This window comes from Macaca mulatta, chromosome 7, assembly GCF_049350105.2.
Source record: "Macaca mulatta isolate MMU2019108-1 chromosome 7, T2T-MMU8v2.0, whole genome shotgun sequence".
Classification (NCBI taxonomy): domain Eukaryota; kingdom Metazoa; phylum Chordata; class Mammalia; order Primates; family Cercopithecidae; genus Macaca; species Macaca mulatta.
This window is the reverse complement of record NC_133412.1, coordinates 26764536-26778475: the sequence shown is the minus strand read 5'-3', so window position 1 is coordinate 26778475 and position 13940 is coordinate 26764536. Positions and strand designations below refer to the sequence as shown.

Below are 13940 nucleotides of genomic sequence, written 5' to 3'. Positions count from 1 at the left end.
AAGACTTATCAGTAGTTTTATGAAAGTAGCATACTTCATGAATTAGAGGGCATAAAACTATGCACAGCTGCTTGACTAATCAGTGTCTTGATTACGTAGTTGAAACAGGTGATCCAGTGCTCATGGTAGTAAAAGTATGTCTTAAAGAATGTGGTAGATAACCTTCATAATTTTGTCCTTATGCGCCAAACATATGACTCAAAATTATTATTTTTCTCACATTTTAGAAACTGTTAGGGAAAAAAACTCCATAAAAATAACTTCAATTTTACAGTGATTATTTGTCAACAACTGACATAGGCAAGTTACACTTGTGATCAAAGATTAAAAAGGCATTAGAAAGTGAAAAATATGCAGTTATTCAGGAAAAAAATATATTATTCTAATTGAATTATGCCTTCAAAATTTCCCTTTAAAGGAACGTTGAGAAATTGGTTACCTTTTTTTTATTAATTCAACAAATAATCTTTGATATTTTCCCTTGCCAGATTGAGTATACACAGTCAACAAATTCACAGTCTATGTTTTTAGAGAAATTAAGTTGCTGGTAGTTATGTTTTTAATAAACAGAGCAATCATTCAAAGCATGCAAATTAATAAATCGTAAATGTTCCTATATTTTTAATAGAAAAAAAGAAGTTTTACATTGGTGAGTTTAACATTGATACTTGGAAAGATGCTAAATCACTTTTCATTTCCCAGTCTTGCAGTGCTGTTACTACCAAACATCTCCAAAAAGCATCTCCTCTGAGGATAATACATCTGTCCTCTATCTTTTGTCCTATTCATCCTTCAGGCCATTTCCTCTCCGAAAAGATTTCCAGGCCCTGCTCCTTGTGTTGGGTTAGACAGCCCACGATGTGCTCTAAACTTATCCACTCTGACTTGGAGTTCTCCCTTGACTCCCAACTGTGAATTCTGTAAAAGCATGGACTGTATATTTGTTTACTATTGTATTCTTAGTCTAGCAAAAGGAGGTACAAATAACTTGGTTGAATTAATTTTAAAAAATAAAAAAGTCACTAGCCTTTAAAATTTTTCATATCTTCATTATTCATGCAAACAAAGGAGGAAACTATGTAGCACCTACAAGTGACCTTCCTATGAGAGCTGCCTCGATATGAACCAGACAAACTAGGTCTCTGGTCAGAAGTACAGTTAGAGACCCCGTAAGATACCAAAAGACTCCTGAAGATCAGGCTACTGGCACTAAAACAAATTGAGAGTGGATTCACCAACTTTCTCGACTTCTTCCCAGTTCTCTCTTCCTATACATATGCCCTCTCCTCCCTTCAGTGCAGATCACCAACTCCAGGATCCATATTAGTAGGCAGACCCCTTCCCCAAAATTATCAGTCCACTGCTTGTTTTCTAGTATAGCTCATTTAATTATTAAAGGCTTTGTCTCTTTTTGTCTCTAATGCAGATATTCCTTAAACCAGTGTCAACTATGAATTACTATTTTTTTTTCTATTTATAGTTTTTGGTATGCATGGATTAGCTAGCATTCAGGTGGGAACAAGAATGGGTGTCATGGAGGCCACAGCTCCTCTAGAATTGGTCTTCACTATGCCCTGCCAATCAACCTTCCAGTGTCACCAGTGATAACTGTGTCTGCTTATATAGTTGGACTCTACAATAAACCAAATTTTCCACTAGTTCCTTGAAATCACCTAGAAAGACATCAAATCAATTGGTCCTGGAGGCCAATTTTTTTTTAATGATAGAGAATGAGAGGGAAGTGAGGTGTATTTCCCTTTTATTTCAGCAAGGCTTTTAATTCTTGCCCACATTAAATTTTTGTGATAATTTAGTAATCTATTTCTTATTTACAACTAATTTTAAATATGTAATAAATTAAAGGATAAATATATTGCGTGATCACCAATCTTTCTCCCCTTTCTCACCCTTGCACCTCTTACATTGGGCTAAGTGCTGCTGCTTCTACCACTGGAAGATTAAAAAAAAAAAAAGTAAGATATGGTACTTATTTTCCCAGAACTGACATTCTAGTGACAGTGCCAAATGCAAACAGAAAGAACTGAAAGACAAGGCAGATGTGCTATGCACAGGTAGAAAAGCAATTAGAGCATAGGAAGAGAATAAGACCATTACTGGCTCTGTATTTAAAATCTCAAATAATTGATTTCTTCAGAGAATATGGAGATTAATTCATTAAATTTGTAGTGCTTTCATCAGATTATGTTAAATTTCTAAATAATTTTTAGCCAGTAACTGAAACTTATTTCTTTATTGAAATAATTGAAATAGCAACAACTTTTGCTCCAACTACTTTTTTGAAAAGTAAAAGTTTATTGTTTTAGGTACATACAGTAAGAATTTTCCAATCATATTAGGATCCTAAAGCATTTTAAGGTTATGGCATAGCAAATGTTTTTAGTCAGTTTATTGGTGGCCCAAATAATAGCTGTTGGGCATGATTTCTTGTTACAGGAGGGTGGTCCTATAAATCTGCTCAGAACTCAGAAAGAATGTTAAATGAGGCTTAAATCCCACTGCAAATCCCTGGATTTCTGTCCGGTATTCATGCACAAAATACTACTCTAATAGTCTGAAATCATATGTAATCTTCTGACTTTGGCATATGTGCTTAGTTGGTCATTATTAAAATGTTGGTTGAGGTCAATTGTATAGTTTTTTTTTTTATTTGGTTCAAACAATTTAGTGGCGACTTCATTTAGTTCTCGACAACGCTGAAGATAGATCCTTAGACAATAGCTCTCAAGTTGAAATTTAATAAAATTTAAATATCCTACTCAAACCAGGGACTGAGAATGGAGGTGAAGGAGAGGAGGAGTGTTATGTTGTCAAATAAGTTTAAGAAATCATGTATACTCTTTTACTAGAGTTTTTAAAATTCACATTAGTATAGTATAGACTCGGAGAAATTCGGCTGAAAAAAAAATTGTTCAATTTTATTTAACCTAGTATTTCCCAGTGGGTTAGTTAGAGAAGCCGTGCTGCAGCAAACAGCCTTAATATGTCAGGGGGCCCTAGTGTTATAACGAAACACAGTTTGGAAATATTACCTTAAGAAAATTCTGCAAGCTGAGTTCATTCTAAATTTAGTCTCAAACCATTTTCTTAGCATTACTTACAGTTATATCTAAAATTCAAATAGCCAGATAAAATGGGAAATATTACAATAGAATATAATAAATATGATATTTGAGGATGTTGAAACATGTCTTATTTCTCTTATATGACATTAATCTTAAAAATAAATTCAGTTTCAGAATAATTCTGAATAATTAATAAGCAAAGATTATTACAGTTTTTGGCACAAAATCAACTAAGAGATTCAAACCTATTTGAGTTATACCTATAATAATCTATTATCATTTCAGCCCCTCTGTATTATTATCTGAAATTATTATTTCTATTTCTAGTTAAATCCAACCCCCAGCATTTTAGCGGTTTTGTTTTTTTCCTCTACTCTCTTGTCATTCTATTGTCCTCATTCTTTAAGTGCATCAAGAAAGTTAGTGGAGCTATATTTTATGAGAAACTTTGCTTCATTTTAAGTTTACAGAAGATTTAAAATCCATAAATTTTTATATAAATTCTTTTTCCTTTTCTCTTTTACTCTTTTTCCTCCTGTTCACAAAGATGTTTTCTTCCTCTTTATTTTTAGATGGACACTAGCTAATGACTCTATCAAGTACTCATGACCACTCCAGTAGAAGAGATTACTTTCTTCTGGAGGGAAGTTAACTAAGCAACTGGAGAATCTCTAGAGCCAATTATCCCCAGTATATACCAAATTTTTTTCATCTGAGAATGATGTTGCCTGCCTAAAGACAAGGTTTTACCTGGGCAAGGATACTGAATAATTCTCCTCTGTCACTCCCCATCTTAATCACTTTGTCTGTGTGTATTACTACACACACCCATTCATACACATAGTTGAGGAACTTTAATGACATTTTTGTTAAGTGAATTTGACACAACTTCTCTACTAAAGATATGTCCAGATATAATCTCAAATGTAGACATAAAACTTGGTCCAAAAGCAGTTAAACATTCAGTAACTCTTTAACATAGTTTTCCAAATCATTTGAAAGGCAGAGGATTTTCATTTACAACCTATTTGAGGGGTAAAAATGTTAGATATTGTTTAGTAAAGTTTACATTGAAGTCTATTTCATTGAACAAGAATCATTTTTCTCCATATTACTTAAATATACATAATTTTATTGTGTGATATATATAAAATTTAAAAATGGAAAAGTATTGTATTCAAATAGTGATGTTAGAAAAGTTATTGTGCTACCAAAAATTGTCTGATACAAAGGAAGAAAGCTATTATCTTTAGAAAACAAACAAAAAAAAGCTTTGCCTTAATGTTGTGCATCATTCCAATCTTAAAAAGAGAACAATCCTCTAGCTTTTCGTCCTTTCTCTGATCTAGATAGACCCTTGCTATGGTTTGAATTTCCCCTCGAAAACTCATGTTGAAATTTAATTGCCATTGTGATGGTATTAAGAGATGGGACCATTAAGAGGTGATTAGGCCATGAAGGCTTCAACCTCCTGAATAGATTAATGTCATTTTCTCAGAAATGGGTTATCAAGAGAGTGGGTTGTTACAAAAAATTATTTCAGCCCTGTCTGTCTCATACTCTCTTACTCTCATACGTTCTTGCCCTTCTACCTTCCACCATGGAATGACACAGCAAGCAGGCCCTTGCCAGATGCCATTACCTTGACATTGGACTTCCAAGCCTCCAGAACTGTGAAGAATAAGTTTCTTTTCTTTATAAATTATCCAGTCTGCAGTATTCTCTTATATCAACACAAAGCAGACTAAGCCAACCCTCTAGAATTGTGGTTCCCTCCCCCTGGGTTTCCTAGGCTGGAGGTTGTCTCCTTAAATCTCTGCCTTTGAACTTGGTGGTGTGGCCATGTTCGTGAGATCCTAATCTGGGGGCATCTGAGTTCATAGTCATAAGGTGGCTCATTTAAGTGCAGAATAAGCAGACATTGAGGTCTGTACTCCAAGTACCCTGCTGCAACACCACTTTAAAGTGTCAGACCTGCCTGTCATTGTGAGACTATGGCACAGAACTATTCTTCCCTGCAGCTAACTCATTCACCAAAGCAGTCTTCTTAACATAGTAGCTACAGAGCTGTCATCACGTGCATTTCCAGGCCAGTTCACCAAATGCTGGAGCCACTAAGATTTGTCAGAGAGGTCAAATGAGCCCCGAAGAACCCTCTCGGTGCATGATTCAGAGATTTATGCCTAATCATGCCTATTTCAAAATCATCTAGGGTTCAAGTTAACTTTGAATTGCTCTACAGGGTCTGAAACATTCCCAAGACACCTGAGGTGGTCCAGGCTGAATTAGAATTCTTGGTCTCCATAAGCAGTGATGTGCAACCTTAGCTGCACTTTAGAATCATTGGAGAACTTTAACAAATACTAATGCGTGGTCCTTCCCGCCTTTGTGAGATTCTGACTTAATTCCCCAGCAATCTAATGTGATCCCCTTAGCCCAGTGGTTCTCATCCTTGGCAGCATGTCAGAATTATCTGGGGAGCTTTTAAAATTCCTAATGCCCAGACTGTACCTCAGATCAATTTAATGACAACTTTTTTGTGGGTGGAATCTGGCATCAGTATTTTTTTAAAGTTCCCCAGCTGATTGTAATATTTAGACAAGGTTGAGAAATAGAAAAATCTAGAAAAGGCAACCCTTTCAATATATCTAAGAGCTGACTTCTTCCATTCTCTGTGATTCACTTGGGCCTCTGAATGCTCTAAAACTATAGGCTAAAGAGTTATTGTACAGCTGAGTCATAAGGGTCAGTCTAGATGAGGATTTACAAAAGAGACAAGAGATGATAAGAGATGCACTCGTGGCAATGAATGAACTTATTAGCACTTCATAAGTGCCAGGCATATGTGATAGCCAAAAAGAAAAGATTATAAAATTAAAAACTAATCAAAGAATAGCTAATATTTCCAAATCTGCTCCCCAGCAATTTATCCATTCTGCATCATTTAAAGCCCTAACAAGTTACTTAAGGGAATACAGGTCACCAGTTCTACAAGATTCTACCTTGTCCATAATTGCTAGGATTTTGATTCGACTGCATAGATATGTTACTTATTATCTATTTTTTTAAAGGGAGGGATTGTCCTTACATTGCTATTTTTGATTCTGATAATGTGAATTATTGTTCTGTTAGATAACTTGCTAAGAACTGTTTCAAATATGAGCGAATTTACCATCTCCATATTCAGAGGCAATATGTGTATTTGCTAGCTTCTAACAGACATTATTGTTAAGTAGGAGCCTATCCAAAGAATTGTTGACCAATGAGTCGCTGAAGGTTTTGTAGCCAAAGTCAAATTCAGCAACGCTGTGTTTATTTGCCTTTTGCCAATTGTTAGGCCATATCCCATCACAGTCTAACAGTCCAAAAGAGAATATTGCCAAATCACTGGCCAGTTTTCAGAATGGCTAACCCTTTTCTTGCTATGGAACTAACAATGCTTCATCATAAACAAGTGAGGCAATTTATGACTTCTTAAAAGGAGAAGATGATATTGCCTATTATTGGGAAGAGCACAACTTTTTAGTAATTAGATACCAAAAGCAAGAAAATTATCCTGAGGGATTGGATTCTGTCTTCCACATCTGTCTCTCAAGGCGGTCACTGAGTGCCCAGTGCACTGCTGCTGTCTCTCACTCGGCACCTCAATACTCAGCTTAAACAGCAGTGTTATTTCTGTCAGGTGCAGAATGATAGCCTCTGTCTGCTGTTGGACTGCCTAGTGCAGCAGTTATCTAAATTCACCCTCTGATCTTGTCCCCACGGGGAGAGCTCTGACAACAAAAGTGGAAGTATTGACCATTCATTTCGCCCTTTAATGATGTTCTCAGTGCTCTTCTTCTGCAGAGAAAATGAACATTTACTTCATTTTGAATGTGTACTTTGGAGGGACATTTTATGCTTTTAGTGCTCTTATTATTAGTTAAGGTTAGGTACCAGTTTCATCACCTGGAAACCTACTATTAGGTTAAATGTGAAAGCACCAGAGAGACAAGTAAAGGGGAGAGACTTTCTGCCTCCTGGGTAACAGTGCAACGCAATCCTTATGACCAGTTCTCTCATAACAGCTTCTATCCCCTCAAGAGTCAGAAATGTGGTCCAGTATCTCTTGGATTCTCATGAATTCCCCCATCTTCATAGTTCTTATTTGTATGTCTACTAATGTAAGTCTTATTTCCATTGGGTTCCTTGGTGCACTCTTTCTGTAATATATTCATTCAAATCTAAACTTAAAGTATTTCACAAAACAACACAGTAATTAAGGTAAGACTAAAGTAAGTGACAACCTCACAATCCAGGATATTTAAGTAATTTTTTAAAATTCCCTAAAGCTATGAGACATGAGCAGTCACATCCACTTGCCCACTACTCCCTTTCCTTTCTCCGTGCCCTCCATCCATCTACCCCAGCCCAAAACATTCTGGAAGCAGAATTATACATCTAGATATTTTACTTCTCCTGCTAGCTCCAATTCATATTTACTAGTATCTTAAAAACCACATTCCTGTGTGGAAGCTGTGCTTCTGCTGGTGAGGTGAGTAGTCCTCTGAAGCCTATTGACATTCTCAGGTCAGTTCTCTTTCATTCAAAAAAATGTCATGAGAAAAGATTGGGAACTTTCTGATGGTAACCAAAAGAACAATTATATTTTGCATAGCTGGCATATTACTTTTCATGTAAAACTTTATCTTCCAAGACACTAAAATCTATACCAACTTAAAGGACCTCCAAAGAAAGGTGATTGACAACCTGTTGAAAAAATTTAAGGCATCAAAACATTGAAAATGAAATTCTGAGTTGGATTCTGATCTTTACCACTTTCTGAATCCTGCTGCATTTCATTCTAGTAGGCAATCCAATTACCTTTTACTCTCATTTTAATGAAAATAGGAAGGATACATTCTTTCATTTATTTGTTCATTCATTCAATTAATGATTGAGGAATGTAAACAATCTTCAAATGTCATAATTTCAAATTTCCATTCTTGTTATCTTAAGCAAATTCTCGAGCATTTTTTTTAACCTTTATTTCCTAATATAGCAGCTTCAACTTCACATGTGTCAATTAGCACATTTATGTATGGACTTCACTCTTAAAATTATTATAGTAAGGCTACCCTTCAAATAATAGGAAATGGCTATCAGAATTTTCTTCTAACATGTTACTTTCCATATATTCTTCATTGTAGCATTTCCTTCTGTACCTAAGGACTTCCTATAGAAAAAGAAAGGGGGGGCTTTATCCTCTTTTTAACTTTGGAGAAATCTTACTGACTCCTTCTCCAATAAGATAGCCACATAACCTGACAACAGTTTTAGGGTTTACTTAAAGGATTCTGATGAAAGTTTTCTTTTCCAGGATAATTAATGGTATATACTGTATATACAGCCTATTAAAAAGTTTATAGAAGTAAAAATTATTTACATGATGTTTATCTTGTCTTTTTAGTACACTGGTATTGTGACATTCTAATTTATAACAATATAGGGTGACTGCCTTTTTTTTCTTTTGTATTATAGAATTGGTGTTAGAGGAGACGGTTTACAAAATTGGCTTTAGGCTTACTCAAAGTTAGCACTAAATTGTGTTTCAAACTATAAAATAATTTTAGCATTTTATGTATGTGTACTACCTGAGTTTCATCGTTTCAAGAAATTTTAACACAACAAAATAAAATTTACATATGTGAATGTATTCCAATTGAAGATACTGTTGATCCTAATAGTATTATGCATACTATTCACTTTCACTGGATTTTACATCAACTTTTTTACTTTTTCATTACTTGGTAAAAGGATTCAAAAGGAGTAGTCAGCATATAGAATTCCACAGTTAAGGTTTGGTAACCTTATTACTATAATTTGAAATTAGTTTTAACAGCTCATCCTATCACTTCCATCTCATTCATTGTGTGAGATAATTATGCAATGGGTATGTAGGTTTCTTTATATTTATGAAATATACTCTGTGGTTTAAAATAGAATAGACTATAAGAACTGGAAAGTATCTTGGAAATCATCTGTACCTATCCCACATTTTATAGATGAAAAATCGAGGGTCAGAAAAACTAAGAAATTGTCCCCACATCATTCACAGACAGGGAGTTGACCCACGTGTCATAATTTTCACCTGGGCTCTGTCCTCTCCACCAGGTTTTATCATCCATGATAAATCTGAGTAACTTTTACATTAATTAATTATAAGGCAAATTCTGTTGCTCATATAGAAGTAGATATCAAAAAAATTTTCTCCAAGTAGTCATTTCCTTAGATAAACTTCAGTATAATCAGAATGGTCTTCTAGGACTAACATGATACCTTTGTTAATCTCGGTAATAATAAATAATAATAATAAAACCATAACTGTCCAGTCATTAAAATGGCTTTAACATTCTGTATCAATTATGGTTAAAAAGAAGGTCTTGGAAACATAATTCTCTGAAATTCCCATTTATTGGTTGATTAGTTCAGAACCCTAAAAGTCATTCAGTAAACAGGCAACAAAAGTTTGAGTAATTGCTGCAAGCCTGGCTCTGTGATTTGCACATGTTTACACCAGTCTCCCCATGCATTCTTTTTCAAATTACTTTAACATAATTAATATGAAATTATATATTAATAACAATGTTGCCTGAGTGCTAGTAATGTAAACAAAATTTATTTTTACTAAATATTTTAAATCCTTAATGTATATGTTGAGGTGTGTATCTTATTCCATTACATTTAATACTATTGAAGTTTGTTATTAATCATAACCATTTAATGCAAAACACAACCCTGATATTTTAACATAAGAAGAATAACTGATTCTTGGGAAAAATATAAGACTGTAAATTGAAAAACATGGAATTACCATCTCTTCCAGCTCACTTTTTTTCCTTCACATTTATGTTTTTCTTAAGGTAGCATAGAACTTTTATGACATAAAAGATTTAGTTAAGGAAAATGTTAGGAGATATCTGTTTTTCTGCATAAGTTGATAATTAACCTAATGCAAGATCATTATGACTCAAATGAATAAGGATACCACAGATTCCCTTCTATTTTATCATTATACAAAGGAATAGATGTATTATGCAAAGGAATGCATATCTTAGCACAGATTAAATATTTTAATTTACATCATGAAAATATTGTTTCAAAGAAAATCAAATTAATAAAAATAAATTCCCTACTCTTTAAACTAGTGATAAGTAGCTTTTAGTGATAATTTATGAAATTCTAAATTAGATATCTTAATGAGTTTTGCTAGACAATATTAAGTCACATTTTGGTGTGAATAATATTATTTACATTTTGCTTAACTTCTGAGCATTTTCAGGACAAGGAGTATGTATTTTCAAATGGGCTTGGATTATCAGGTCCAACTATAATATAAGTAGATTTGTCCTGTTCCAAGAGATATTTTTAGGGGCATAGTTCAACATAGTTCAATTTAGAGAAATTAGGTGACATTTTATTTAATTTTTTTCCCAAGAAGCAAAAGGAAGCTGAGAAAACCCATCACCTGAAAATTGATCCATTAACAGATTGCTAAGGTTCATAAGCAGTACTTAAAATAAAATTACTTACTGTAATTATTCTTCATCTCTTGGGTCCCTTTTACTTTGCCTCTTTTATCAATCCTCAGATACCACTGTGTTCGACAGAAGAGTCTTCTCACTCTTATATCCCCTCCTTCCATGTAATCATAACTTCTTGTGTGTCGCTCAGGGCTGGAACAGTTCACATTTGTAGCCATTTGCTCTGGAGTCATGTCATTGCAAGCTAAAGATATAGTACCCACTAGACAGATAATGTGAAAGCATGATCTGTAGAGCAAAGTTGGCAGGATCCATGTCAGTATCCATTTGTGCATTATAGTGTAGTGCTCCGGGTGTTCATGAATAACATAATGAAAATTGAATCTTGAGTTGATTGTTACTCCTAGGTCATTGACCTCTTCCTATCTGTGAAGTGTAGATTGATTTAAGAAAGAGTAGTTGCTCTTTCCAAATTGTTAGCCTAATCCTTTTAGTTCCTGATAACAACACAGGATTCCTCTTTAAATAACTCTGTTGATAAATCCTCATAAAAACAGTTCGTAGTAAGTTCAGTTGCTGTGACGCTGTTTGCTATTTGACTTCTGTTTGCAATGAGAGATTAAGAATAGGGAGGGGAAGAGAGAGGAAGATAAAAATTGTATGTATAAATTTTGGTGGGTAAGTAGTAGTATAATATACAGTATAGGTTATTCTCTGAAGATACATTTAAAATAGCCTTCATAGAGGATGTCAAAATCTTTACCACTTTATGTGTAGATTTATAGAATTTATGCCTGAGTAGAGACAAAACAGAATATGACTGTACCATTCATTCCAATTGCTGTTTTGTGAGAACCATACTGCACTCAGAACTATTGATTTAAATTAAGTTTTTACAATTGCCACTAACAAAGTATGAGTGCTTTCTCCCTAGGCTTCTTTATTATATGCTTTTACATTTGTGGTTAATCAATTATTTTCTCCTGAACTGCCCAGGTTTTTTAAGTTAAATGTCAGGATTGCTCTGGAGAACTTCAACCTTATCTTTATGTTCTACAGCATAATTACTATAGATAGTTACATGACTCAAAAATCTTGTAACTTTACTTTCCTGCTCAGTACTAAAATCAGAGAAAGATAAACTTTTAGAAAACATTCAGCATTGTTTTTAAAGACAAAATAACAGTCACTTACTTGTTTTGTTGATAACAGCTGGATGTATAAGAATTCCATGTCTGTTGTCTGCCTTGTGCAACTTGAGCCTTTCTACTGTAGCTACAAACTATTTCTCAGCTGAAAAATTCTCCAGCAGAATCATAATTGTTTCCATAAATCAACGGGCAGGAGGATTTTCTCTCTGTGTGTGAGCGCGTGTGTGCTTGTGTGTGTGTGTGTGAGCCTTTTATTCAGGGCTTTTCGATAAATACCTTTGCTGACCTCATTGGAAGCAATTAAAACTTAGCCAGTGAGCTGTTAGTTGAATACAACAGCGAGAATAAAAGGAGGCTTGTATAGTATTCAATGGTCATGAGAGGGAGCTATGAACATGTTTTATGCTTAAATCTACAAGTGGGTACCTACGTTGTAGAAACAGATCTCTGGTTCTGAAGCAGTTAGAAGGGGAAAGGGAATTTTTTAAATCTTCTTTGCAATATAGAAGTTGTATTATACTTGGAAAATTATTCATTTGAATATATATATAGGGTTTTTTAATACTTAGAAAATCTTTTCCATAGCTTTATGATACATGCATTTCTTCAATTACTTCTTTGTGCTCAGAATGTTAGAACAATGTATTAACTAACATATGAGTGCCTTAAAGCACTGTGTAGATAAGTTGAGTATTATCACATCATACAGAGACAATTAATTGAATATGAATATAAGTACAATTTTTATGTATTGTATTCCTAGGCTGAAAGTGAGAAGATCTAGATTCTTATTTGAGTTGGACCACTAATAACCGATATGACTTTGGGCAAGTTACCTGCTGTTCCAGAGTCTCAGCTGCTACATTTGTAAAATTGGTATATTGGTCTAATGACTCTCTGGTGCTTTACAATTCCATGATCTATGACTTATCTTCACTATTAATATAAGGAACAGGGCACCTACTTTTAAAAGCTGTTATTCTTAAAAATTAAAAAGGAGGAAATTGTTTCGCATTGATTATCAGTGTTTGAATTTTGCCTCAGTAAGAATATTGTAATAATAAATGTTAATTTAGAGATGGAATTATAAGATGTATTGCTAAGGTAAATAAGAGTAAGCTATTTTCCTTTCCAGCATGAGTTCTCTCCTTTACTTCCTGTTCTGGTATACATGAAGTAGTGCTCAAGTGTTGTATTAGATTCTTGGTGTAGAATAATTATGTTGTCTATCTAAATCAGTGTTAAGAAATATATTAAAATTATCTTTTTCATGTTATATACACCTCAAAACACACACACACACACATTCTTCTCTACTTGAAATGCACTACTTTACCACCAGGTGGTGCATGTAGACCAAATAGGAAAAGGAAATTAAATCTACTCAACTGGATTATAGTTTATGTGATTTCTCTTTGTATCTCTCCCTTTAGGGAACAGAATCAAAAGCACAGAATAGTTCAGATGTACCCAGTTACTCTTTATATGCCAAATGTCGAATGTTCCACATTTATTAAAGCAGAGGAGGACAGACTCTTTAATAATTGCATCTGTTGAAAGCTAGAAAGCTGAAAACATCCCATCATGTATTCTCTAAAAGGAGGAAGAGAAGGAGGAAAGAAAATATAATGTTACTGTGTTCTGAATCACACTCCACTAGTTTCGGAGGTAGCAATAATGAGCAGGCTCAGAATTCCTGGGACTTAGATATTGCTTCTAAAGAAATAAAAGTCATCATTAGTAAGTTTACAGTGTAAAGATACTCAAGAGCTACTAAATCCATTTGTTCCATACTGATCCCATGGATTTTAAACCAAGAAATCAGTAAGTTAGAAGTCAACATTTGCTAACTAAATGCTAAATACTTAAAAGAAATGGATAGTTTGTTAGCAAAGAGTGCTTAGTTCCTCCTAAATATCTGCTATATAGGATTGACTGTAAAATGGGAAACAAAAGGATAAAATTGTGATCTATGCACTTAAAGTGCATTAGATGCTGTTACACTCTGTAATTTGGAAATATGATCCCAGTAATATTAATGAACAGATTAATCTCAACAAGGGAACTATATCAGTGGTTTAAATTCTTTGATTATCATTTTTCTTATTGGAGAATTATTAATTCAGGATGGGCCCACAATTCATTAGGACCACAGCTATAATGGAGAACCGAACTTAGATTTC

General features: G+C 34.1%; 2 protein-coding genes across 2 annotated transcripts in view; one reads left to right on the top strand and one right to left on the bottom strand.

The window, feature by feature from the left end:
• The window catches only part of FGF7 (fibroblast growth factor 7), a 66588-nt gene extending 54441 nt beyond the window's left edge, over positions 1-12147 (bottom strand). Inside the window, 2 exon segments of the mRNA NM_001194613.2 lie at positions 10656-11208; positions 11801-12147. Coding sequence (NP_001181542.1) covers positions 10656-10941 — 286 coding nt within the window. The 5' untranslated portion in view covers positions 10942-11208; positions 11801-12147.
• Positions 1-13940, top strand: part of FAM227B (family with sequence similarity 227 member B) — a 284933-nt gene that overhangs the window by 168628 nt on the left and 102365 nt on the right. The window lies entirely within an intron of this gene.